At 33.0% G+C, this 24,414-nt stretch overlaps 2 protein-coding genes across 4 annotated transcripts in view; one reads left to right on the top strand and one right to left on the bottom strand.

Moving 5' to 3' along the window:
- Window positions 1–272: 272 nt before the first annotated feature.
- On the bottom strand, window positions 273–12,584 carry LOC113391977 (poly(A) polymerase type 3). 3 transcript variants are annotated; one of them, XR_003368371.2, is made up of 14 exons: window positions 12,445–12,584; window positions 9,673–9,916; window positions 7,327–7,556; window positions 6,117–6,224; window positions 5,605–5,716; window positions 5,173–5,331; window positions 4,769–5,101; window positions 4,525–4,701; window positions 3,950–4,057; window positions 2,634–2,686; window positions 2,194–2,355; window positions 1,437–1,583; window positions 725–1,188; window positions 273–602 (listed from the first exon to the last, which is right to left on the bottom strand). XR_003368371.2 is itself a non-coding variant. In XM_026628142.2 (13 exons), exons 2-13 carry the CDS (start codon window positions 9,791–9,793, stop codon window positions 997–999), a joined length of 1,902 nt encoding a protein of 633 aa, XP_026483927.1. In that variant the 5' UTR covers window positions 9,794–9,916; window positions 12,445–12,584; the 3' UTR covers window positions 273–996. The 3 variants fall into 3 exon arrangements, 1 of the variants encoding a protein (XP_026483927.1); XR_003368372.2 differs by having other exon boundaries at window positions 273–470; XM_026628142.2 differs by having other exon boundaries at window positions 273–1,188.
- Window positions 12,585–13,568: 984 nt separating this feature from the next.
- The window catches only part of LOC113392040 (serine/threonine-protein kinase MARK2-like), a 169,193-nt gene continuing 158,347 nt past the window's right edge, over window positions 13,569–24,414 (top strand). The window contains exon 1 of the mRNA XM_064219328.1: window positions 13,569–14,340. Within this exon, the coding sequence (XP_064075398.1) occupies window positions 14,203–14,340 (138 nt within the window). The 5' untranslated portion in view covers window positions 13,569–14,202. The remainder of the gene's footprint in view (window positions 14,341–24,414) is intronic.

Genomic DNA, 24,414 nt, shown 5'->3' with positions numbered 1-24,414 from the left:
ATAATTTTGGAATAGTGTGAATAAATCAACAAGTAGAAGAAATTTATAAGGTATTTTCTTGTAATCAATTGCTACTTCATAAATAATGGACGAGAAATATAATAAAATTTAAAACACAAGGTTAATGAATTATTTTAAACGATTCACAAAACACAGTTTCTTCCACTTTGTACTACTGTGGCGTTTGCAAGAAAACTATTTATATCTCATTAATCAATATTCCTAGTGAAGATTTTTACAATATTATACAGATTTTTATTTAAATTGAAATGTTGATTATATTGACACATTAAATTAGTGAACTATAAAAGTTGACCATCTATTTAAGAAATATGTAATGTTCATGTAAATGCATATAACAATTTCTCCTAGACTAGTGCAAATTTTAAATAGTCCCCTCGCAAACCCCAATAGATCATCCTATCTATTGTTTGAACCAACTCACATGTCAGCCGCGTGCCCCCGGGGACCTGCAATGAAACAATATCCACGAACATAACTAATAATGGACCTTCGCATGTCAAATTATCAAACTGTTATTTTTCAACATCTTATTCTATGTAATTGAACTTACGTAACGACGACGCTCTGCCGTGCAACATCTAACGAATAAATAAGAAATATTCGTTATCAATCGTGACTACATTAATACGAGTTTATCTATTTCTAGTATAGATCAATGTATCAAGATTTGAGGGCAAATTTACACATATTTCTGACTTACCCATAGTAAAATCGGCAGCTTCCCAAAGCTATTGCACCAAAACGAATAAAAAACTTTAGATCTGTTATCCGTTAACTGTCACATTCAGTCGCGGTCCTTAAGCACTATTCACTGTCACTATAGACATATCGTCTTACCGTGTCTCCGTTGGAGTTTCTCGTAGCCACTGAGGCCCACTTAACTATACACTTAGCGTCTTAGGCGCGTTTAACTCTGTGCATTTTGACGTTACTGGTTCCGTAAATGAACCGTTGGCGCCACTCCTCGTACTGCTACGTACACGCAATACTGTTCGACGTGGAAGGGTGCTCCGTCGCCGGCGCCATCTGCTTCTCCGCAGCCGACTTGTTCCTGTCCGCCTCCTGCGGGGTGTGGCTCGACGCGTTTCCGTTCTGGAGGTTAACCTCATACATATTGGACGAGTTTGAATCTTCGTTGTATGAAAAGCAACTGATATCATCGGTCTGTGAAACAAAATATATATATATTTAATTTTCCTCGATTTATGTCAATCACGAATAATTTCCGAGGTAATAATGTCATTTTTTTAAGGGTTACTTCTGAATCTCATCTTGCCCAAGGTGGGTCAACTCAAAACCGCATCCGATACAGGTGTTATTATCTATATTCCAAATGTTCTAACTCTCGTGGCGGGATTCGAACCCAGCCCCCGCGAGGTCGTGACGCTAGCCAGCAGAGGGGCTGCACTCACGCTGCTCTCGGACAGGCGCTTGGTCTTCTTGTGCAGCGGCGGCTGCGGCGCGTCCAGCTTGCGCTTGTTGCCGGACGCCGTGCGCTCGCGCTTCAGCAGCGACGGCGACAGGAACTGGTGCAGCTGCTTGCGCCGCACGTGCCGCGCCTGCAACGGAACCGGCCTCACTGAGCACACTGCGCGAAGGTAACCGGTGATGCTAACTGATTCCCCTGAATAAGTCTGAAGCCCCACTTTACAATCACCCCTGTTTGAGAGGAAATTTTAGATAAGCGTTTGAAATTAAATAATTTCTATTTTTTATTACTTAACTTCTCTTTCCTTAAATTTAGTTTTTCTTTATTTTTACTTTTAAACATTTCTTTCCTATTCCTTTTTATTTTGTTAAAAAGATCACTAAATAAATGAACCCCCTTATTTCCCCCATATTTGGGGGAAACTCCCAAGTTACCGTCACTGCACAAAACAACGCGACACACACCATATAATTGTTTAGCGGTATGATTTTGTACAGATAAGCTTGTAAATCACATTATGTTGAAACAACTATCTTCAGTTAATGAATTGTCTCGCACATTCATATACTTTACGTCACCAACTTCTCTGTATTAGTTATGGTATGTTATGTATTACTTATAATTACTGGTGCATCAGTCACATCAAAACTCTAACTTATTCATTACAGTTTCGAATCATTTAAAATATATAGAAAATACGCAATATAAAACAATGTAAATATGATATATTTATTGTTTACCTCTATCGTCATTCCCTCGCGTAACATGTTAGTGTTCTCCGCCTGGTAGTGGACGGCCTTGGTGAAGGACGAGATGTCGTACGTCAGGTCCACGTTCACGTTGGTCTTGTCGAACACCAGCCCGATGAACCACATCGAACACACGTTGGCTATCACCTCGCCCTGGATAACAAATACAAAGACATATTTATCAGCTGAATAAACAAACAACTAAAACAACTGTGATTTACTCCTTTGCCATTGAATTTGTAAATAATTTTTTTTATGAATGATGATGATGAAAAAATTCTTAACGACATATTAAAGAGGGAAGTTTCGTACAAATTCTAATTATTACAGACAATTCTTAGCTGAAGCTTGTTCAAGAATTGATCAATGTTTGATATATAAAAAAAAAAACTTATAAATATTAAAGTAAGTTACAACTAAGCTCAACTTACCTTATCATTTTTGTTTATTTCATTTAATGCGACGTCCGCTGGCACCGGTGTGCCTGAAATTAATTTACATATATAAAATTAACATTTCAGTTTACTACTACTTATCTACTCAAGAGTTGAGCAGGCACTTTTACATACTATTAGTACGAGATCCGGATGCAGAATCAGTGTTCCCATCGAGTATTTGCTAAAAACCAAATTTTTACATATACACATAAATTTTAACAAAATCATACCTGTGTAAACCTGGCTGCGGAGAGGTGCGGCCAGATGTGCAACAGCAACCATGATTTTTCAGAGTCTTTATAGGTGTTGCCGTAAAGTGGACGACATTTTATTGAAAAAACAAGTCAACGAAATTTATGACGGAATAAGAACTATCAATAATTTAATTAAAAATACTAGCGGCCACATTTTGATAGGCAACCTGGTAGATATAAATTCTCCGAATCATAAATGTGTAAAAGTTTGGTTTTTAGCAAAAACTCGATGGGTACACTGATTCTGCAGCCGGATCTTAGACTATATGTTCAAATTGAGCGAGAAGCAAAGATAAACAATACCTAGATTTATCAATAACAAACAGTTCTTGATTAATATATATTGACAACACATGACAATAAAGGGCCATTTATCGCAGATACGATGAGGTTATTTACATTTGGACCGATGAATTGTCGTCAATTCAAGGTCAAAGTTGTTTATTTATATTTACTCTTATGGAATCGGCTATACTTACGGTAAGCCACAAAGAATATAGAGAAACATTTATGAAGATATACTAATCCACTAACCATTTAAATATTAATTTCTCAATTCAAGCCAATGTTCTTATGTATGTACGTCACCGTAAGATTACCTGTCATATTTCACGGTTCACAATATTTCGTCAGTTTACAATCTGACGAGATAGATTGTAATCTAACGATGTTTGTAATCTTACAGTGACATATATATCGCAAGAGTAAACAAGTAGAATATATATTGTATACGGTTAATATCATAAAGAGCATGCTTCTGATCAACGATATTAACCAAATAAATCATTAACGATGTCCACGTGATACACGTTTATACTTGTATGCTTTAACCTACAAAGCAAAACACCTAAATGTATGTACTTTACAAAACTTCTTTGCAATTATTGGAAACACTCAAGTTAATTTGCTCACTTATTCTATCGTCAAGCAGCAATACTAAGTATTATTGTCTTCATTCACAAGGGACATAACATCATTCTTCTAAGAGGCAAGAGTAACATTCAACAACTATTTAACTAAAAATAAAATAGGAGACATTTTGTACACCCTACTTACCTGGTGGCAGAGCTAATGGCTGCCCGTTGTTAGTGCTAAGCGGTACGGAATTGTAGCACTCGGGGTTCACGTGGGCTATTGTTATGTGTTGATTTCTTTCTAATGTCGCTGTAATCATAAAAACAAAGGTCTCATTACTTCAATAATCTCCAAATATTTCACACATCACTGTTTAGTTATAACTTTTTGTATTATATTGGTAGAAATTAAATCATTGTGGTGACATATATGAGATATCAATACGGACATGATGATTAAATAATTGTCAAACAAATGATTGAAAATATCGGCAAGGACAGCTGCACTATACGATCTGTAACGCATTTAAAAAACTCCTACAACCAGTGAAACATCACTGTTACTCTCGTATTCAGAGAGATCACACAGTATAGTAACTTTCGTAACTAGAAAAGTTGATGAATGGCATTTGGCTAAGCAGATCGCTAACTCAACCTGACATCATTGTATTTACTTATTAATAATCTAAATATAATGTGCTAAAACAGTACGTTAAAAATCAGTAAATTTCGAGCATAAATTCCAGCAGTTGTAAGAAGACGCAAGCGGCCGCTCACCGATGAGGTGGCGGATCTTGCTCTCGATGAGGCCGCACCACTGCAGCTGGTCCAGCGCCCGCGCAGACGACGCCAGCAGCACGATGAAGTGCTTGTAGCGCGAGAAGAAGTTGGGCGCCTCGAACAGCCGCTCCCAGCCGCACTTGCTCAGCATGATCTCGTCCGTGATCGCCAGCCCTGCAACACGCGGGGCGTCAGCGGGCGGAGGGGTTTGGTGTCAGCCGGTCGTCAGGCGCGGCCCTACCCAGGCGGAACTCCTCCATGATGACGGTGCGGGTGGACGCCGACACGTTGAAGGTGGAGTTCTGCTGCGGGTAGGCGGGCGTGATGATCGGCATGAGATGGAAGCGGTCGGCCACGTTGACGCGCGGGTCCCACACGGGGAAGCCGAGGTTGACCGCGTCCGGCTGCTTCAGCAGCACGGGCTGCGGCCACTTCCACTGGCTGAACACCAGGAAGAACTTGTGCACCAGCGTCGCCGGCAGCGCGTTGGGGTACAGCTGGCACGTGCGCGCCACCAGCATGGCCCACGACACCCCGCCCAGGTAGCCCAGCGTGTTGGAGTAGATGCCGTGACCTGCGGGAGACTTCCGCTGTATTGCTGTTTTGGTGACGTTGATTGACAAAAAAACAAGTCGGCACACGTACGTTTAGCCCATAGCTTGATCGCCCGCAACGTCAATCTAAAATTATTTATATTAGGCACGAGACGCAGTATCTCATCGGTCACTCTGCATCCATTGAGAGACCGGACGCATTTTTGATCCAAATTCTTGAGAAGTATATCATCTCGGAGATCAAAGGAATCTAAAAAGAAAAGAGATATGTTACTTATACAATCACAGAAATTGCCAATGCAAAACTTCAACTTCAACTTTAATCAATCAGACAACAAAGGCCTACCTGAATAAAGTACATATTTATTTTGTTTATTAATTAGATATTATTTAATTGGTGCTTAATAACATTTTAATACGTTGAATGTGAATAACTGCAGCAACTTGAGGCCTTAGCAATCACATTACCATAATGCAAAGTGTCAACTACCTAAAGACTAATGTTTGCCATATGTAAACTGACCTGGTATTTCCTTCAGAGCGAGCCGAGCAAACAGTAAATCAATTTCAATGCCATCAAAGTTCATCTTGATCACGGGCACGTATGCATCTTCCACTGCTCTTAAATCTTTCACCTGGAAATTAAAGTATATGCTACTGATGACTTCACTTCAACAGGGCTCACCTATTATCTTGTTCAAATGTTGAGAAGGGTGATTTAGTTAAACAAGGCTGTCTTCTTTCTTCGAATGTGAAATCAATGATGACAGAAAGAGACAAATCATTGTTTAACAAAATGCCCGTTCAAGAACGTTTTTGTGCAGTGCAGTAAATACCGATTAAAATACTATATTTAAATATGGCTAAATATAATATAAATATAACATTGGCGGCGCATGATGATTAATATCTCTTATATTACCAATGTCTTCGAGCGGTGGTACCACATAACATCAATTGCGCTGTTCGCTAGTCTGTTGTGTACAGAGTGTACAGATTATTGATAATTGGGTGGGGTGCTGCAGCTGTACACACCTGGGGCTGCGTCTTGAGCAGCTCGTAGAAGGACTGGAAGTAGTCGGCGCGGTCGATGTGCCTCGGCGCGACGCACAGGGCGTCTATGTCGGCACCGCGGTGGTGGACCTGGGGAGTTGCGAGGCAATGCTTGAGCACTTGTCGATCTCATGTGCGAACTATTAGGATGTACGAGTATATTCATAATCATTTAGTACATCATTCTCCGTAGATCAATATAGAATTCATAAATCTTAACCACTATAAAGTGGATAAGATTTTGAAGTGGATTTTATATTGAATTTTGTTTTTTTTTTTAAAGTTATAAAATATATATCAGCAGATATTAGGATAAGAACGGAATAGGAAAGTTATAACTATCCATTTTTACTAAGGATTAAAATGTTTTAATATATTTAACACGATGTAAAATATATTATATATGTGGAACTTGAATAATGAAAATCAAGAATAATACTCGACAGACTCACCACCTTAGCAGTTCCTGCAATCGATCTTTGACGACAGTTTTTATCAATGTTATAAGTTAGAACTTACACAACCTGTAGATGTTCCACTGCTGTGCAAAGGCGTTCCATCCACTAGAGGAGAATGTTATCGCCCCCACGCTGTTCCGTGCGTTGGTGTATAAACATGTAGCAGAAGTGCATGGGACACAAGGCGTTTTCGTTCACCGATAATCACGATACAAATGAAAAACACAAATCAAAGATCGTCAGAATTTTGGTGCTTATCTGGATTAGAGCCCAGAACCAAATTTCGGTTGAGATTCACGTGTTCTGACCCTTATGCCATCGCGGCTCTCTTTTTCTCATTTACATGGCCAATATACTATCATTTGTAACTGTCATCGACCGTGGGTCAATTTTACTGACAGAATGTCATTCTAACGCATTCGAAGCAGAACGTAATCGCTGCCCTTACGCCGTTTCTATTCTACTGAGACAATGATCCAGTTGCGGTTCGGTCGAAGTTGGATCGGAATATAAACAGGAACGTATCGTAACCGTTATAACTTAGTAGAATTGGTCGCGTAAATCTCGATCCCATCCCGATAGCCAATTCTTTTAAGTTTCCTACGATAGGGAATCGAATAACATAATATAAGTCAGGAAGAAATCACATTTGCTGGCATGATACAATTTCTAAAATATAACGTTCCTCTATGTGAAAAATCATAATAGTCGACTAATAAAATTTTCCCACTCACCCCGAGCCTGTACGATCCAAATGTATAAATATTTCCGCCGACGGTATCAGCGACGCTCGGCGGCATGTTCTTCCTCAGCGACTCGTCTCTGATCCACTGGCGGACGAGCCGGTGCAGCGCCCCGAGGACCTCCATGCGATGATGCATCTCGGCCTCCGACTCGAACACGCCAAACGGCACGAGGGAATCCTTCAAGTCATTCGTCTTTTCAACGTCAATTGGCTTTGGACCTGAATCGAAATATTCATAAATTGTAAAAATAAACCAATTATTTTTAAGTTGATAAATAAACTTTCAGTAAGCTTTTAACCAAAATTTCGACGAAATATTTTTTCAAATTCACTCCGCTGCTACTTTATTAATCTAAATTTTACGAGGTTTTGTATTGTATGTTGGACGAAATAAACACAAACACAACTTTCTTTAAGTTCAATGAGTACTTTAACGTAAGCTTTTAGAAGTCTTTATTATAAATATTAAACTGGGCCTTTTAAAATCCGTTTACGTCATACTCCTCTACAGGTACGCAATGTGTATTCTAACTAGAGCCAGTAAGAAATATACTCTTTACTCTTTCAGTAGGTTAGACACGTTAATATCCTGCGAGGGAATCGATGTTCTCCAAGTGCCGCGATAAAATCGCAAATCCCGGCATTGAATAGTAAGTCAGAGGATTGTGGTGCAATTCTGCAGCGCCATTTACGCTGGTTCTTAAGCTTCGCCTAAAGTAACAATCTTGTTAACGTCCCACTGCTAAGCGACGACCTCCTCTCCCCTTTGAGGTTTCCAGTTTACTCCGCTACGCTGCTCCAATGCATGCAGGATGCATCGATGGATACACGTGAGGAGATCACGATGTTTTCCTTCACCACCAATCAAGAGATACATTTAACACTAATTGTATGTCTTGATGCTTGCCCCGGGTTTGAACCACTGAGCCATAAGGGCTTTTATTTCTATGTAAACGATGTTTCGTCTATAGCCTATTCCAATTGAAGGAAAATAAATAAATATAAACTAAGTTTAATTTTACGAATTCCATGCGATTTGCTTATAACTCTGCTATATTATGCCAGTGCATAGCAGTTCTCAATTGACATATTTTCATTTATAATAATCACTATTCCACTTAACTAATTATATCCACTTTAATCGTTAAGTCCTATAATAACTTCACCGACATTCAATTCGGCAAATTTTCTCGAAGCCATAATGAATATCATATTATTTAAAATTCGTCCAATGATATCACATCAATTCATTGCCAAAGTTATTCATTTGACTTTACTTCTCCTGTGGTTGCAATATACTACATAAGATCATATATCACAACATAGTATGCTAATAATCATTGCACAGTTAAATCAGTTTCAATTACTTTTGAACAACACATTTTAATATTTTTTTTATTATTATTTGTCATTTACTAAAAAAATATTAATAAAATACCCTATTTAAAGGAATTACCAATATTCCTATTCACCCCTGCAATTAAACTTAAAGCTTGTGCTAGGAAGGCTCCACCGATGATAGGAGTCAGCATCGAACCTGCGACTTTCTATACCGTAAACCATTGCGCTATCGACGCTATTTACACAAGAAAAGGAAAATGAAGTTGATCCAATAGAGTAAAGATAATTCTTCCCATGTTCAATGTCTACGAAATCAAACACAGAATGGCAGATTTACATAAGTTATATCGCTAGTAACTCAATAAATTAGTTTAGCAACTTGTCGTTTCAGGCTCGTCGATGATATCTAGATTCAGATTTAATACTTTATCAACATTTGTGCAAATGATAATAACCTTGTACAATTAGCATTGAACGGCATAATATCTAATCACTCGACTAAAGTCAATGTTAAGAAATACTTGAAAATTCACCTTGAATTATTAGAAAACATCATAAGTTTAATAGCATGCGAATTTTTATTTTTTTTTTATTTTATGACGACCCTATTAATAGTTGTGAATAATTATCTTAGAACGGAATTACTTTTGTCCTTCTCTAGGAAGGTTGTATGACATTGTTTAGTGCGTATATAAATCATATTGGTACTGATTGGTGCTACAATATTATTTAAAAATTAAGTTCTTTGATTGAGCACCTGAGCTTCATTATTGAATAACAATAATAATATCAACTCTAATTAAATTCTGATCCAGGATCTCAAGTCCAGTTTTAATATGTATGTGTTATCGAAAGGAACATCACACAATACAACCCACAGAGTAGTAGTAGAAGTAACAGAGAGCAGTAAAACTAGATAATCATAAAAGAAACCAACCTATTTATTGTCATTTTATTTTTAAACCATAACAACAAATAAAAAAAAAATACAAACCTGCCATAGATATAGCAGAAGTCATTCCGAGTGTCTTCAAGTTCTGTTGATTCTGATGTTCATTTGTTTTAACCGTAGCCTGGGCATGGTTAGTATGCGTGTACTGAGACGCGGGCCACATCTTGCTTGTTTTTTATAACGCTTATTCTACACAAAACTTATGAATCTACAGGTGGGAGTACAGGTTTCTTAACATCTGTTTAACCAGAATTAGTTTCAGGCAAGTGGTGACACGCTTACTGATCTGAAAATAATTTAAATATAAGATAGGTTCATAGACTTTATAAAAAGAGAACAAAAATATCTCACAATAATTGATTTATAACAATCTTTATTGATAAAAACCTGAAATTCATTATAAATCAGTAATAGCAATAAATAAATTACTACCTAATTAAGAACTAAATTTTTATCAAGTGAGATGATAATTACAGAACTTTTGCATTAAAACTTTAACATATAGATAAATATTAGTAATCAGGGGTGGATTTCCCTATTGGCCATGTAGGGGCCGATCTAAATTTTTTAGTCATGCCCACTTCTTAAAATCATATGTCACTGACCCTATAAATTGTGTAAAAGCCTAAAACTAACAATAACTAAATTTTGGCTTCCACAACATACCCATAATCATAATTTAATATTAAAAAAAAATTATATAAAAATAAAACAAATATAGACAACATACAAAAAAATAATGCTATATTATGTTTTGTTTGTATATGTATATTATCACAAACACAGGATTCTTTCTAATCATGAATATTGTTTTAGCTTATTATTATTAATATTGAGTGATCCATTATTATCATAATTTAAGAAGATAAAAAATAACAAATCCAAGACGGTAAAATGGACAAATTAATGGTAAGACTTCACCATCACCCTTAAATATTGTTACTGTAAGAAATATACACCACTCCTTACACCATAAATTCAAACAATAGGCTATAGCCTATTCCAATGAAAGTAGGAAAAAAGATAAACAAACCTAAGATTTATGTATTTCATGCAATTTGCTAATAACTCAGCTACATTGTGCACTGCTAAGAGTTTATGATTAATATATCTTTATTTATAATACAACACTATTGCACTTAACCACTTATTTCCACTTTAATTTTACTAACATTCAATTCTAATTCTGATAAAAGTTTCAACGTTCAAAACACAATTTTTTCGAAAATCCATAGTGAATATCATAGATTAATCAAGCTCTCAACCAATGATATCCCATAAATTTGCTGTCATGGTTGGGTTGAAAGTTGCATGGTTTGCTTTTTTCCTATTATGGTTGGAATAGAGAAAGATATTATGTCACTTGTTTCTGTTACTGGCTTATTCCAACACAATGCAAAACTGAGAAGATTTTGAATGGTGATGTTACGAACAACATTATTTGATGGTGAATACAGCAATATACAATATTCATTATTAACAGTCTACTGTTAATAATGAGTAAATGATTAATAGGTAGTGGGTAGGCATTTGTACGGTGGTTGAGCGTGCAGATAGGCCTATTGACACCAGGTGAATCGGATCTTGCGAATTACTTAGATCTTTAATAGCATTTTAAGCTTTACAATTTTTATCATAAATATAATAGAATTAAGTGTTATAAATAGTTATATATCATACCATTAGTTAAATAATTTGATCTATACCAAGCATAAGTTAAATTAATAATATTTATTAAATATCATCTTTGAATTTGAAAGTTTTTGATACACATAGTTATATAACTGAAAATTCCAGGTCTTAATTTTTTTATTTTACTTTTATGTTTAAATAAACATTGTTATTACAAAGTAATTTTAGTTTTAGTTGTATGCGTGGTAGTTGAATAATAAATTTATAATTTATTTATTTTGTATTTCAAACCAAACATGTTGCAAGTTATATTTAGATAAGATTGTTATATAATTAAATTTAATTGTAAATAGGAATGTAACATAGTTTTGTTCTCAGCACTATCATAATAAAAATATTTGTTTATAAACTCAATTACTTGGTATTTTGAACATCATTACGAATTACCTAAGCTATTGTTTGTGTTTATAATGTATTTTATAAATAAATGTATAATTAGATTGTTTAATACACATTTTATATGCATTGAGCTAATATATTAAAATAATGCAATTTATTATAATTTCAAAACAATGTTTAAGAGTAATACTTTGTAAACATATATACGAAATACACTTTAAAAACAGTCTATGGAATAATGATAATATAAAAATTTCAGTTCGATATCATTGGCGTAGCTAGGAGGCGCAATAATTTTACTTGAGTAGACACAGCCCCCGTTATAAAATTGGAGCACTCTTAGATATCCAATTATATATATATATATATTTATCCAAACCTAAATTTGTAGAATCCCTCCAAGGGCCCGTTATAACAAAACCCTGGCAACGTCAATGTATGCCACATGTTTTAGATCAACAACTGTTTACTAATTATTACATTTACGACATTTGTTTAGTCATCTGGTTATTGATAACAAGTTAAATACGTAAATTATTGTTCTTTGTAGAAAAGTGCTAAGGTCACCAAATACGTAGAATCTTTGATGGATAAACTAAAAAACACTAATTTATTGTATCATAATAACGTTAACCGTAAGGTTCTATAGATTCTGTCATCCATTTTAAGAAATAACACGAATTTTTATAAACGTTAAGGAGGCTCACGTTGCGCTCCACAAAAAGTTATTACGTTACCGTATTCTTCATGCAAATTAACATACTTTTATAATAAATCACTCACCACAGTACATTGTCATGTATCGAACTACGTGAAAATATAAGCTGATGATAAACCAAACTCATTATAATTAAAAGAAACAAACATTAATTTCCAAACAAGCGCCCAACAGTCGCCAACAACAAGCCAGCCATTTTTATAAAATGGCGTTTAAGATTGCCATATAAAAATAAATATACGAAAAGGAATCACTAATATTTAAATACATTGTGCCCAATTTGATTTTATTATATTTGAGATTACGGTAAATGTATTACTTGACTATAGATTTATTAAAGAGCAACTGTAGTATGCATATAAATAGCTTCTAAAGGATTAATTAATTATTTATTTTAGATATTATCTCTTTTTTTTAGATTCTCAATTGCAAATAATAATTTAAAAAGTGTAATCACATTATAAAATAAACTCCAAGAACGCTAAAAATGTTAATTGGTAATTGTTAATGTGTATTCATATATATCTGTTGAACTTGTTTCTTAATTAGACCGATGCCTGGGATTGCTAATGATTTCCTTTTTAAGCATATGAAAAACAAATTACAAAGTAAAATTGTATAGATTCAAATTTCACAATTTCAATAATTTGACATTTGTATAGTGTATGTCGTAGCTTTATTCTATTATGGTTTGTCATCAGAAAATAATCCAAAGAAAGAGTTAATTTAAGATTATTTTAGTTTAGTCCTATATTATACAATTAAACTTGTATTTTAATTCGTTCAATAAATATAAGGAGTAGAAATTTATATATAATTATGGAATTTAAAATATTTTTATAATGTAAAGTAATTTACATGTTAAAAATATTACTTTATTTATTATAAAAAGGTACATTAACAATATTTAACAATATGTAAGTAAAACATAGACTTAAAGATACTATTTAGTGATAAGTACATACATTAAAAATGAAAATTTTCAATACATTTTCGTTCATTGAATTGTACAAATACGGGTATATGAGTTTTTATTGATATAAACAATATTAATAAATAAATAAATATTTTATAAAATGTTAAAATGGAACGCAAATGTTGCGTTCAATTTTGTAATTTGGTCTCATTCGTTACTTTTGCGCATGCTTCATTGGCAGGTTTTCTATGACGTATCCCGACGTATTTTATAATTTTGTTGAAGCCGCTAACATACAACTATCTCATTTCATATAGTATCAAAAGAAAGGGATTGATAGAGAGCCGGTTGATGTTTTCGTGTCAGCCTTGTGCCCATTTACGAGGAGTAGGTAAAATCCGCCATCTTGAGAGTGAATTCAAGAATATACGGACTTTTAGCGGAGTTAAGTGAATATCTTTAGTTATTTTATTATTAAATTGACGAACTTTTAGTCATTATACAATTTCGTAACGTTTATATAGTCGGTTCGCGTTAAGTAAATCGATTGATACGTCATTGTATACCCGAAACGCCGAATTTTTTGGTAGTGTTTATGTGACAGGAGAAGATACTGTAAGCTTTCTAATAGTTTTTTGCGTGTCTATTTCCGTTTTCCATCTCGACGATCGTTAGCATATACGTGAAAGTGACATAGGTATTGGTTACCTCGATTTTGTGTTCGGTCAAGAAATATCGTAATGTATTTTGACGGTCCAAAATGCGGTTAGTTGGGCGTAGTAGTGTCGGTTCTAAGTGAGGTCCGAAGGTGCTGGGCCAGTCAGGCGGGCACAGCGCGCGGCTGCGGAGGATGCGAGCGGTGAGGGCGGGGTAGCGAGGTGTATAGTAAACTGGTGTTGAGGGGAAGATGTCGACTACTATGCGGCCAACGCTGCAGACGGTGCCGGAGGCGCTGCCGGCGGACCACGTGACGTCGTCGCCGGCCCCTGCGGCGGCCACCGCTGCGGCTCCCTCTCAGCCACGGCACCCGCGCCCTATGTTCAAGGTAAGTGTCCTAACAGTTCGAGATTCCTCAGTCATGTTAGAAAGTTTAGTTCGACAATTGTCTCATTACGAATCTGAATAAAATAAGCAGAAACAATGCCAAATGCGATGAGACTCATTTTCTATCCTGTTTAAGGGACTGGGATTTAAAACATAATGATTATAAAGTCTAGTAGGAATATCTGGTAACTGTTTAATAAATTATACAATGAATTCAGAAAAAAATGGGTATAATAGATCAATATTATAAAAAAAAAAAAATAAGTCTCACATAGATTATAATTTGAACACCTACTCAGTCAATTATGCATTAATATTTTTCTGTTGATTTTTAGACATTCTTGTAAAAATCCTCTTTGAACAATGATTGAAATATGAAGAATTCAAGAGATACACAACTCATTCTTAAACAATTTCTACTCTATAGATTGGTAAGCAGGACCAGTTACAAAGTATAATACTAGGTAGTAAAGACCCTTTAAAGTTAAAACAACAAACAAATAAAACATTATATACAATAATATACTTTTAAACAAGCTGCTGCAAGTTGCTGTAATCTAGCTTAGAAAGTGTTCAGTGTTGCATGCAGTCTAAACTATCAAATTCATTATCCGCTTGAAGTCTATGAACCCTGTTTATAAAACCAACAACTGTTTCTTTAGCAAATTATGTTAACCAAGTAATGACGGGGTCTATGAAACTTTCATCTCAATAATGGTGTTTAAATAAATAAATTATCTAACTGATAAATAAAATAGCACAAGATTTTGAAAATTTCATGACTTATAATAGTATTTATTTTAAATTTTGATTGAATTAACATAATATTAATAAGACAGACATCAAATATAAATCAACTTGTAGGTTTGAGGTATATGAACTATAATTTTGCAATTATATATTTAAGTATTTTATGCATAAAGGCTTAGATTACAAAATAATGCTATAGCAAAATATTGCAAAATTCCATTTAATTGTATGTAATTGTGCTAATGGTATACCCCAACAAGTATGTAGCTTATAATAATTTTAATGTTACAGTTTTCTTACAAAAGATTTTACTTTTTTTAGATGATATTATTCTCTTATTACAATAATAATTTAGTATGTCAAAGATGTTAATGATGTGACTGTGAATACATACATACATATATAAATAGAGTAAATAGTTTTAAAATACAATTAATGAATACCTGATATGTAAATTTTTTGGCAGTTAAAATTAAGTATATGTAGGTATTGTTGGACATTTATACTCAATTCATGTCTGACTCACGGACAATGAGGCATATAATCAAAACATATTGTTTTAATCAGTTCGTTAATTTTAAAGTCAGTATACATAGAATTAATTAAAGTAAATTTGTATGTTTAAAGAATATAAATAATATGTGTTTTTCATATTGATCAATATTTCTGATAAATATTTAAAGGCTGTGTTAAATAATATGATGATTTATTTATAATCATTATGTCATTATCAGGGATGTGTTGTGTGATCTCAACATATATATTATAGAAAAGAAACAGGCTTATGTATGACTCATATATTTTAAAAATGTAACAGAAGGTAGTTTATGTGTGTCTATTTACTATATTAAACATGTGTTATATGAATGGACAAACAATATAAGAATTTTTCATGAATATAATGTTGTTTAAATTAAAAACAATCACATTTATGTAATACCCCAAGAAAAAGTAATGTTTAAAAATTGTCATACAATAATATAAACAAACCAAGTGCCACAATAAGTCATAAACTCAATTTATATTATTATACATATATTTTACTGTTTATTTACAAAGATTAAATAAAACTATGCATTTGTTTATAATATATATAATATATTTTTACCCATTAGTGCTATGATGTTCGTACTAGATATTTATATTGTCACTTTATTGTATTTTTTTTTTAATTCATGACTGAGGAATGTTTTTATGAGCTTTATGTAAGCTTCAAGCCGTTATGTCAATTGTATTTTTGTCCCGCGTGTTTTCGTTTCCATGTTGTAAATGTATGTTTACTATTGAACTGTAGTAACGAAATTGTGATTAGAGAAAGGTTTTAACAAAATTATATAATATAAAAATTGAATACATTTAAAGTTCATTGCACCTAAAAATTTAAAGTGTCTTTGGTTAAGACATGATTATAATTGATTCGTTAAAAAATAAATCGTTTAATATATATTTTTAGTTAGTATATACGTGCAATAGGTTTTTTCTAATATTACAACTTCTTATTTAAGCTCGCCTATCAATCAATACGCAGTAACGGCCTATTTATCTATTATCGCACAGTTTCTACTATAATGTATCGTATTTGCTTACGGTGTATGACGTCATGCATAAAATATTAAGTATTACACGGCTCGTTACACCGGATGAATGATTTTTACCGGTTATTTTTTTTTATCAATGTTTACGTTTTTTTTATTTCGCTTCACACTGATTGAGTGCGTGTGAGATATTTTTTTAAATATTTTCAAACTGTTGTTTACTTTATTTACAAAAAAAAAAAAATGAGTATTAAGGATTGTTATCGTATATTGCATAGTTTGCATTAGAGATAATAATTGTAAAGTTTTGTTATTGAGAACAATATTATTGTCGATGGTCTTAAGGATAATGCTATCTCTCATGTAACAAGTAATTTAAAATACAGCTTATACTAAATATTTTCATATTATTTAAGCATAGAAACGTTTATAAGTGATTTAAAATCTAATCTCATATCTTATACGATATTTTAAAACAAATTAACCATTCGATAAGAAAACAAAGTTACAAGTTATTCTAATCAGAACGAACGGATAAATATCTATACTAATATTATAAATGCGAAAGTAACACTGGCCGTTATCTTTATGCTGAACCGATTGAGATGAAATTTGATGAAAGTGTGGAGCATGAGTCTCGGGAAGGACATGGGCTACTTTTTTTAACTAACCCTTCGAGGAGAAATAGGGGTGACGGTTGGTTTGTGTGCTATAGATATTTTTTTTATAAATTTCCTGCGGTTTATGCTACAGGTTCAGTTATTCGTTAAACAAATTACTAAGATATACCTATTCGACATATAGTCTTGATAGAATAACTTTGTGTTTGAGAGAGTAGAGTACACTTTTCGGACTGATAATAGATTTACTTTAAGTAAATGAGGATTACGTATTCAAGTGCTCCTCCATATTTGAATTACTAAGTAGAAGCTCCAAATATACTCTTTATTTTGTTTTAGTTCAAGGAATTTATGGATCCATTGATATATACATTTTACATGTTAATCTAGATTTAAAAAAATATATTTTTATGTGTAATAATACTTTTAAACGATGTAGTTTTTAATTTACCTCAGTTATTTCTATAATCTTTTCTATTTAAAACAATATTTTACATTAGTACATCGCAATTTTATCAGGATTACAATTGACGGTCGAATCCGAATATATTCGGAAGTGAACAAAATGATTAAAAAAATTTGGCAACGTGTTCTCTCCAATTTCACTGGGTTCATCGTTATGTCACGATATGCAGGACGTGGGCCGGGAAACTGCGTAGGCTTGGTATATCGGTTTGGTCTAATTGGCAGAGATATGAAATTTTCGTTGGAATCGACTAATCCTATGACTACGTAAAAGGATAAAATAATTGAATGAAGTAAAAATAAAATACCTTTATTTGCATTTGAAGTGTTAAGACTTCTACTAGCGATAAAGCTCACATGGTAACAATAATCTCACTAAAACTTTTATGTACTAGCGACCCGCTCCTGCTTCCCACGGCTGCAATTAATAAAGAAAATAATACGATCAATCAGGGATATCTGTTTCGGAGATCACCCCCAACAAACAAAAAAACTAATTTTACTTCTTTGTGATATTAGTATAGATGAACATTTCGACTGGAAAATGTTCATGTAATTAATTTGATAAATAATTTACTTAAACTTTTATTCTACACAAGATATTAAATTGATTTATTCAACGTTAGCAGTTTTTACCATGTCCGTGACCATTTCCAAGTTTGAGTACAGATATATTATATATTTGCCATGTTTATTAATTAAAATTTATACGATATTTTGCAAAGCTCGTTAATTATAATGTTCGATGATAAATATTGTAATTTTAATATGCAATAGTATTATCGACATTATTCATACACGTAAGGATGTATTAAATCTGACTATGTATAAATAATGCTTTAACTTACTTGACAAGACGTCGTAGAATAATTCGTTTTTATCCTATATAGGGTTGTAAAGGACAGCAAGCCTAATCAAACGCACCTTTGTCTGTCTTTGTGCAAGCAATATTATAAGCTAGTGATATAAATTTAGAACTCGTCACGATGACATATTGTCTCAGTATATAAAAAGTCAAAAGATACATTTTTAAAGTATGCTTATTTAATAAGTAATTTTCAGTCGTCGTGTTAAACGATTGAATTGAATGTAAAACTACTAACTACTAATTTGGAACGAAGATTTCACCTAAATGTACTCGTCAACTAAGTAGGTAGTGACTCGATTACTCAAATTGAATTGCATAGTCAAATATATACAATTGCGTTTATATATAATGTATGGAAATCAACGATTACTAACTCCACGCTTTCTTACCACGTGTAATATAATTTATTGTGTAATAAATATTTTAACATAAGTTATAATTGTTTAAAGGTGAAGTTATTTAATACTTATTATATTGAAACTACCTAAATGACCTCTTGACTTTTTTCGGTTGAAATAAGACTTTAAATTACACAACCAAACCCACTCAAATACAATTTTATAAACATCAAAATCACGGTCTGTATGGAGTTTAGTGACATACATACGTACAGAGGAATTATACTCGTATGTATATATAAAGATATTCAAATGATATTCAACGAACTATATTAAAATATGGCATGAAAGATTTTGTGTGATAAATAAATTTTTAAATTTGAGATATTCGAAATGTGCTTTAGTTTTTATATCACGTCCGAATTGTTTTATAATTGACAATACGATTGGTTTTAAAATACTTTTTTTGCTAGCTTCCCGCCCCGGCTTCGCACGGGTGCAATGCTGATACTAAATATACTACAGAATGTTTCTATATACAACGTTCAAAGCTTTTTGTCATTAGACAATACAAACCGCTTTGTCCTTGCATTTTAAATCTGTAATATCATCGAAAATATTCATTTAAATTACACACTGCAAAGGGCCATACTTATATATATTAAATGCACAATGAATTTAATGTACTTAATTGGATAAGGATTAATGTTGAATTACTTAAAATCGCTTTGTAAATAAGCCATTAATTATCGTAAAAAGAAAATGATAAAAATATGTTATTGTGGGTTAACCCCACAAGAGATAGACATATACCATCGCGAAATTTTTTGTAGACCTTTTGAATACAACATAATATACTTTTGAATACAATACTGCACATTATTTTGATCTACCTCGTAAGGTTCAGCCAGCGTTTGCAACGTACGTGTAGTAACGCAAAAAATGTGTTTATTTTCGACATCACATTATAAACCTATAAAATAATCAGTGTTGAGATACACTGATTATATATTATGCATGTATTGTACATACATATAAAGCTTCTTCTTGAATCAATCTATCTATCTATTATAAAAAACCGCATTAAAATCCGTCGTGTAATTTTTATGATCTAAGCATACATAGGGACAGACAGACAGCGGGAAGCGACTTTGTTTTATACAATGTAGTGAAGAAAATGATATGATATAAATATAATTTATATATTATAGCACTCAGGTATAATGTAGCTTTCTACAATAAACACCAATACAAACAAACAAATTTTACCTCCTTATAACATTAGCGTAGATAATTTTGTCGTAATAATAACCCGCTGTTTCAGCATTTCCAATGATTTCCTAAAACATGACAAACCAATCACAACGCTTATTGGGCTAGGGCGTAGATTGTCTAGACGGCTAATGGGACCTGAAATCACTAACGCTAAGGCTAACCTTCCACTGAAAACTGGTAAAGCATCGCTTGGGCATAGCTTATTATTAATGCTTGTCATTAGTTTTCGATTAAACGAGTGAAAGAGATATCGAGAGTAATTAAGTCATGTAAGAGTGGGATGGGATTATACATGATTAGTCTGTGATTACATTTAGAGTCACGTGACTTGAGTTTCTACTCATGTTTATTGTATTGTTTAGATTTTGTTTAAATCAAGTAATTGTTTTTCTATTTAAGCTTAGGTAAATCTGTAATTTATTATTTTATATTTATTTACCTTGATTTATTATGTTATTAATACACATTTTACTACCCAGTAAGAAATTATTAAAATGTATTAAATAAATTATATCTGCATGCTTGACTATCGTATATACGTGCACGTATAATCACAGTCAAAAGTGTACGTTTGGGTGTGTTTGAGTGTATTTGGATGTATGTTTGCTCTTATAATTATGAAGTGTTCAAATAATTATCGTCCGACATAACTGTATAAATAAACCGCTAATTAAGTTTTAATTTAATTCTGTTTTGTTTAATCAAATTATTTTATAACAAAAAAACAACTCAATTTCAAGTAGCTTAATTTGATCCCTAAGGACGACGAATGAGAATTAATCTTTGTGGCATACTAAACATCGACCATTTATTTTCTTTTTTTTTTTTTATAATTCATAAGTCTTCTCTCTACGGATATACACAACTGAAACTGGATTACCGGATGAGCATATTGATTATACGAGATAGCGATTGAAGCGTAGTTTTATATCGAAACATTAATTAACCCACAGGTGGTTTTGTGTAGCAAGAACTCCCCGCTTGATATCTCCAAAAGGCAATTTTGCAAAATTATTTCCAAGTATCGATGATAAACCATAGCGAGGGTGTGTGAATGAGACGAAAACATTAAAAAGTTATCAGAGAGAGCGAGACGGTATGATATATCGCATTAAATTGCGTGATACTTGATGTGGATTGATTTAAAACCCACGTAACTGTCGCACAGATTTCAGGATATTAATATCGCCCTCGTGGAAGGATTTGATGCTATACACTGTACATACATTGGGGTGAGGTTTTCAGGTTATATTCATTATTCGGTTCATTGATGCTAGGCATCCGTGAAAATTAATGAATAACATGAGAGGAATTCCAATAACATCGTAACGTATATAAATATGTCTTCCATTTGATGTTAGAATATTTAAGTCGATGACATTTTGTATAACTACCTCGTAAATATGTGTTCGTTTTTGTGGAATTAGCAATTGCAAATCATAGGCGTTTCAAGATCTATTTTAGTTTTAACGAAATATATTCAGTAGTAAACGTTTGATAATAACAGACGGAAAACAAACGTGCTATTAGTCTTCTATAACAAATAAAAAAATCCAAATCAGATTATAAATACAACCGAATCAAGAACCACCTTTGAATTCGGTTAAAATATACATGAAAAAACACGTACATCACGTCTGTTGAGATGTGATTATTATTTGAGTTAAAAAAATTTACAAATAGACAGATTTACTTTTGCATGATATTTGTAAGGATGTGACTGCATACGAAGGGATGACGATCTACTAATTGGACGTTGAGTTTTACTCGCAAGCTTCTATATTTTCCTGGATAAATGTGTTTCATATTATACATACATGTCTAATTAGACTGTAAACCGATTTGATGAATTCCCATTCTGAATTTCATTATAGGTATCTATAGCCTATTCAAATCGAAGTAGGAATATAGTTAAACAAACCTTAGATTTACGTATTACATGCGATTTGCTAATAACTCTGCTATGTTGTGCACTACTAAGAGTTTATGATTAATATATCTTTATTTATAATACAATAGTATTATACTAAATGACTTTTTCCCATTTTAACAACGTCGTCGACGTTCAAAACGCACCTTTTTCGTAAATCCATAGTAATATCGTAGATTAATCAAGATCTCGTCCAGTGGTATCGCGTCAATTTGCTGTCAAATGTTTATTCGACTTTTCTTCTCTTGTGGTTGAAATAGCGTATAGATAGATATGAGTAACATAGCTCAATATTTAGAGATTAACCTGTATATCTCCTGCTGCTGAAACAAGTGGATGGTATCTACCCAGGTGGACTTTCACAAACTGCCACCACTGTTTAAAAACTGATGTATATATATTCACAGTGTGTATTTAAATGGTAAACCGACTAAATTAAATATAACACGATAAAGCTTGCATGTAATAATTAAACAAGAATTTTACGTGGAATAGGAGCAACAATGTTAGCAGCTTTAAGCTCCTCCCGTCACCGTGTATTAGGTGAAGTGTAGTATCGTACTTCCGTCTCCACGGCAAGGAGTTTTGCACAAACGGAAATCAAGATTGACTTCTGAGATGAACAATGAACATCTCGGAAACTGGAAAAGAAAATGTGTTGGCAGTTTTTGTAGATAAATTTCAAGATAATGTTTACTTAAAAAAATATAATGTAATTTTAATTTGTAATTGCGATTGATCTTGCTTTTATTATTCAGTGATTCAGTAGTATTCAGGATATATAAATGTAATTATTTATCAAAATAATATTATATGTAATTTAATAAAAAGGAAGTAAGTTAACTACTGAGTTTGTTGTCGGTTTCTGTCGATAGAATCTTTATTGCGAACCGTTGGTTTGTTAAAGTTTAATTAAATATTGCATATTTTGATTTTCGATAATAAAATAAAATATTTTTACGCTAATTTCAGATAAAATACTCAGATTTTTTTTTGTTATTTAATCATAAAGTTACTGTGTATCATAAGGTTCAAATAAACATAAAATGTGTGGACTATGGTTATTCAATTATATGTATATATTTATCAGAGAGAAATAGAAGATACAGATCCATACATTATACATTTACAAATAAAAAATTGTAAAGAGTTTTACTTGAAATTACAATAACACACAACCAAGGTATTACATAACACGATGATGATAAAAAAAAAAAAGTTCCCATAAAATGTCTATCGAGACGTTGACGTCATCAAAGACGACTCGTTGAAATCTCATGGATGACTCTCAATCAAGTGCACTTAAGCACAGTGTTTGAATTGTATCATCCATGTGAGTGTCTAATAAGGATGCGAAGTAATCAAGCGATACGAAACATAAGATGAATATTTATTACACTCGAAATACAGCGACGTCCAGATATTCGCTATTATTTATATGCGTTTAATCGTTTCGAATGGTTACCTTATTAATTTTGTTATTATCGCAACAGTTGATAGAATACGTTAATATTAATCGGAGGTCGCGGGTTTTCGTTTAAATTTTTTTGTAGGTAAACCATCCGTGTATCGGATTGCATTCGGATTGGTATTCGTCTATAGCTATGTGTGATGAATACGTATCTATATGTTTGAAACAAATTTGTATACTCTATATATTAAAGATAATTAGAGTATGGTTTTGTGTGGTTTCCTTTTACTTAAGCTTTAGTGTTTTACGTTGGTAATAGGATAAGTATTAAGGAGTTCATTATGTTTTAGACATATTTGTAGTAAATAATACGTAATATGAAACTTTGTTTTTTTTCCTGTTTCTGACGATTTTCAGACACTGCCGAGTGTGTTATGATTTATAAATTCTCTTTGAGCACATGAAAATTGAGATCACAATCATCGATTAAGATTCACGACTTCTAAACATTCGACTCGGATAGTACATAGTAGTAGTAAAAAAAGCCTGTTAATTTCCCACTGCTGGGCTAAGACCTCCACTCTCTTTTTGAGGAAAGGTTAGGAGCATATCCTAGCACGCTGCTCCAATGCGGGTTGGTGGATTCACATGTGGCAGAATTTCGTTGAAATTAGACACATGCAGGTTTTCTCACGATGTTTTCCTTCACCGCCGAGCACGAGATGAATTATAAACACAAATTAAGCACATGAAAATTTTGTTATGCTTGCTTGGTTTATAACCCGCAATCATCGGTTACGATGTACGTAAATTCTAACCACTGGGTCATCTCGGATCTCGACTCGACCACAACCAAACTGTAAGCGAGTTTATTTTAAGAAAT

This window comes from Vanessa tameamea, chromosome 27 (genome assembly GCF_037043105.1).
Source record: "Vanessa tameamea isolate UH-Manoa-2023 chromosome 27, ilVanTame1 primary haplotype, whole genome shotgun sequence".
Taxonomy (NCBI): domain Eukaryota; kingdom Metazoa; phylum Arthropoda; class Insecta; order Lepidoptera; family Nymphalidae; genus Vanessa; species Vanessa tameamea.
This window is presented reverse-complemented; position numbering and strand designations above follow the sequence as displayed.

What these genes read in the sequence shown, in the direction of transcription:
- LOC113391977 (XM_026628142.2), bottom strand. Translation starts at nt 9,793, where the DNA reads ATGTGGCCCGCGTCTCAGTACACGCATACTAACCATGCCCAGGCTACG. An exon ending in TTGGATCGTACAGGCTCGGG is followed by an intron (nt 6,225 to 7,326) that starts GTGAGTGGGAAA and finishes GCAACTCCCCAG; the next exon opens with GTCCACCACCGCGGTGCCGA. An exon ending in AAATAAACAAAAATGATAAG is followed by an intron (nt 2,356 to 2,633) that starts GTAAGTTGAGCT and finishes TTTGTTATCCAG; the next exon opens with GGCGAGGTGATAGCCAACGT.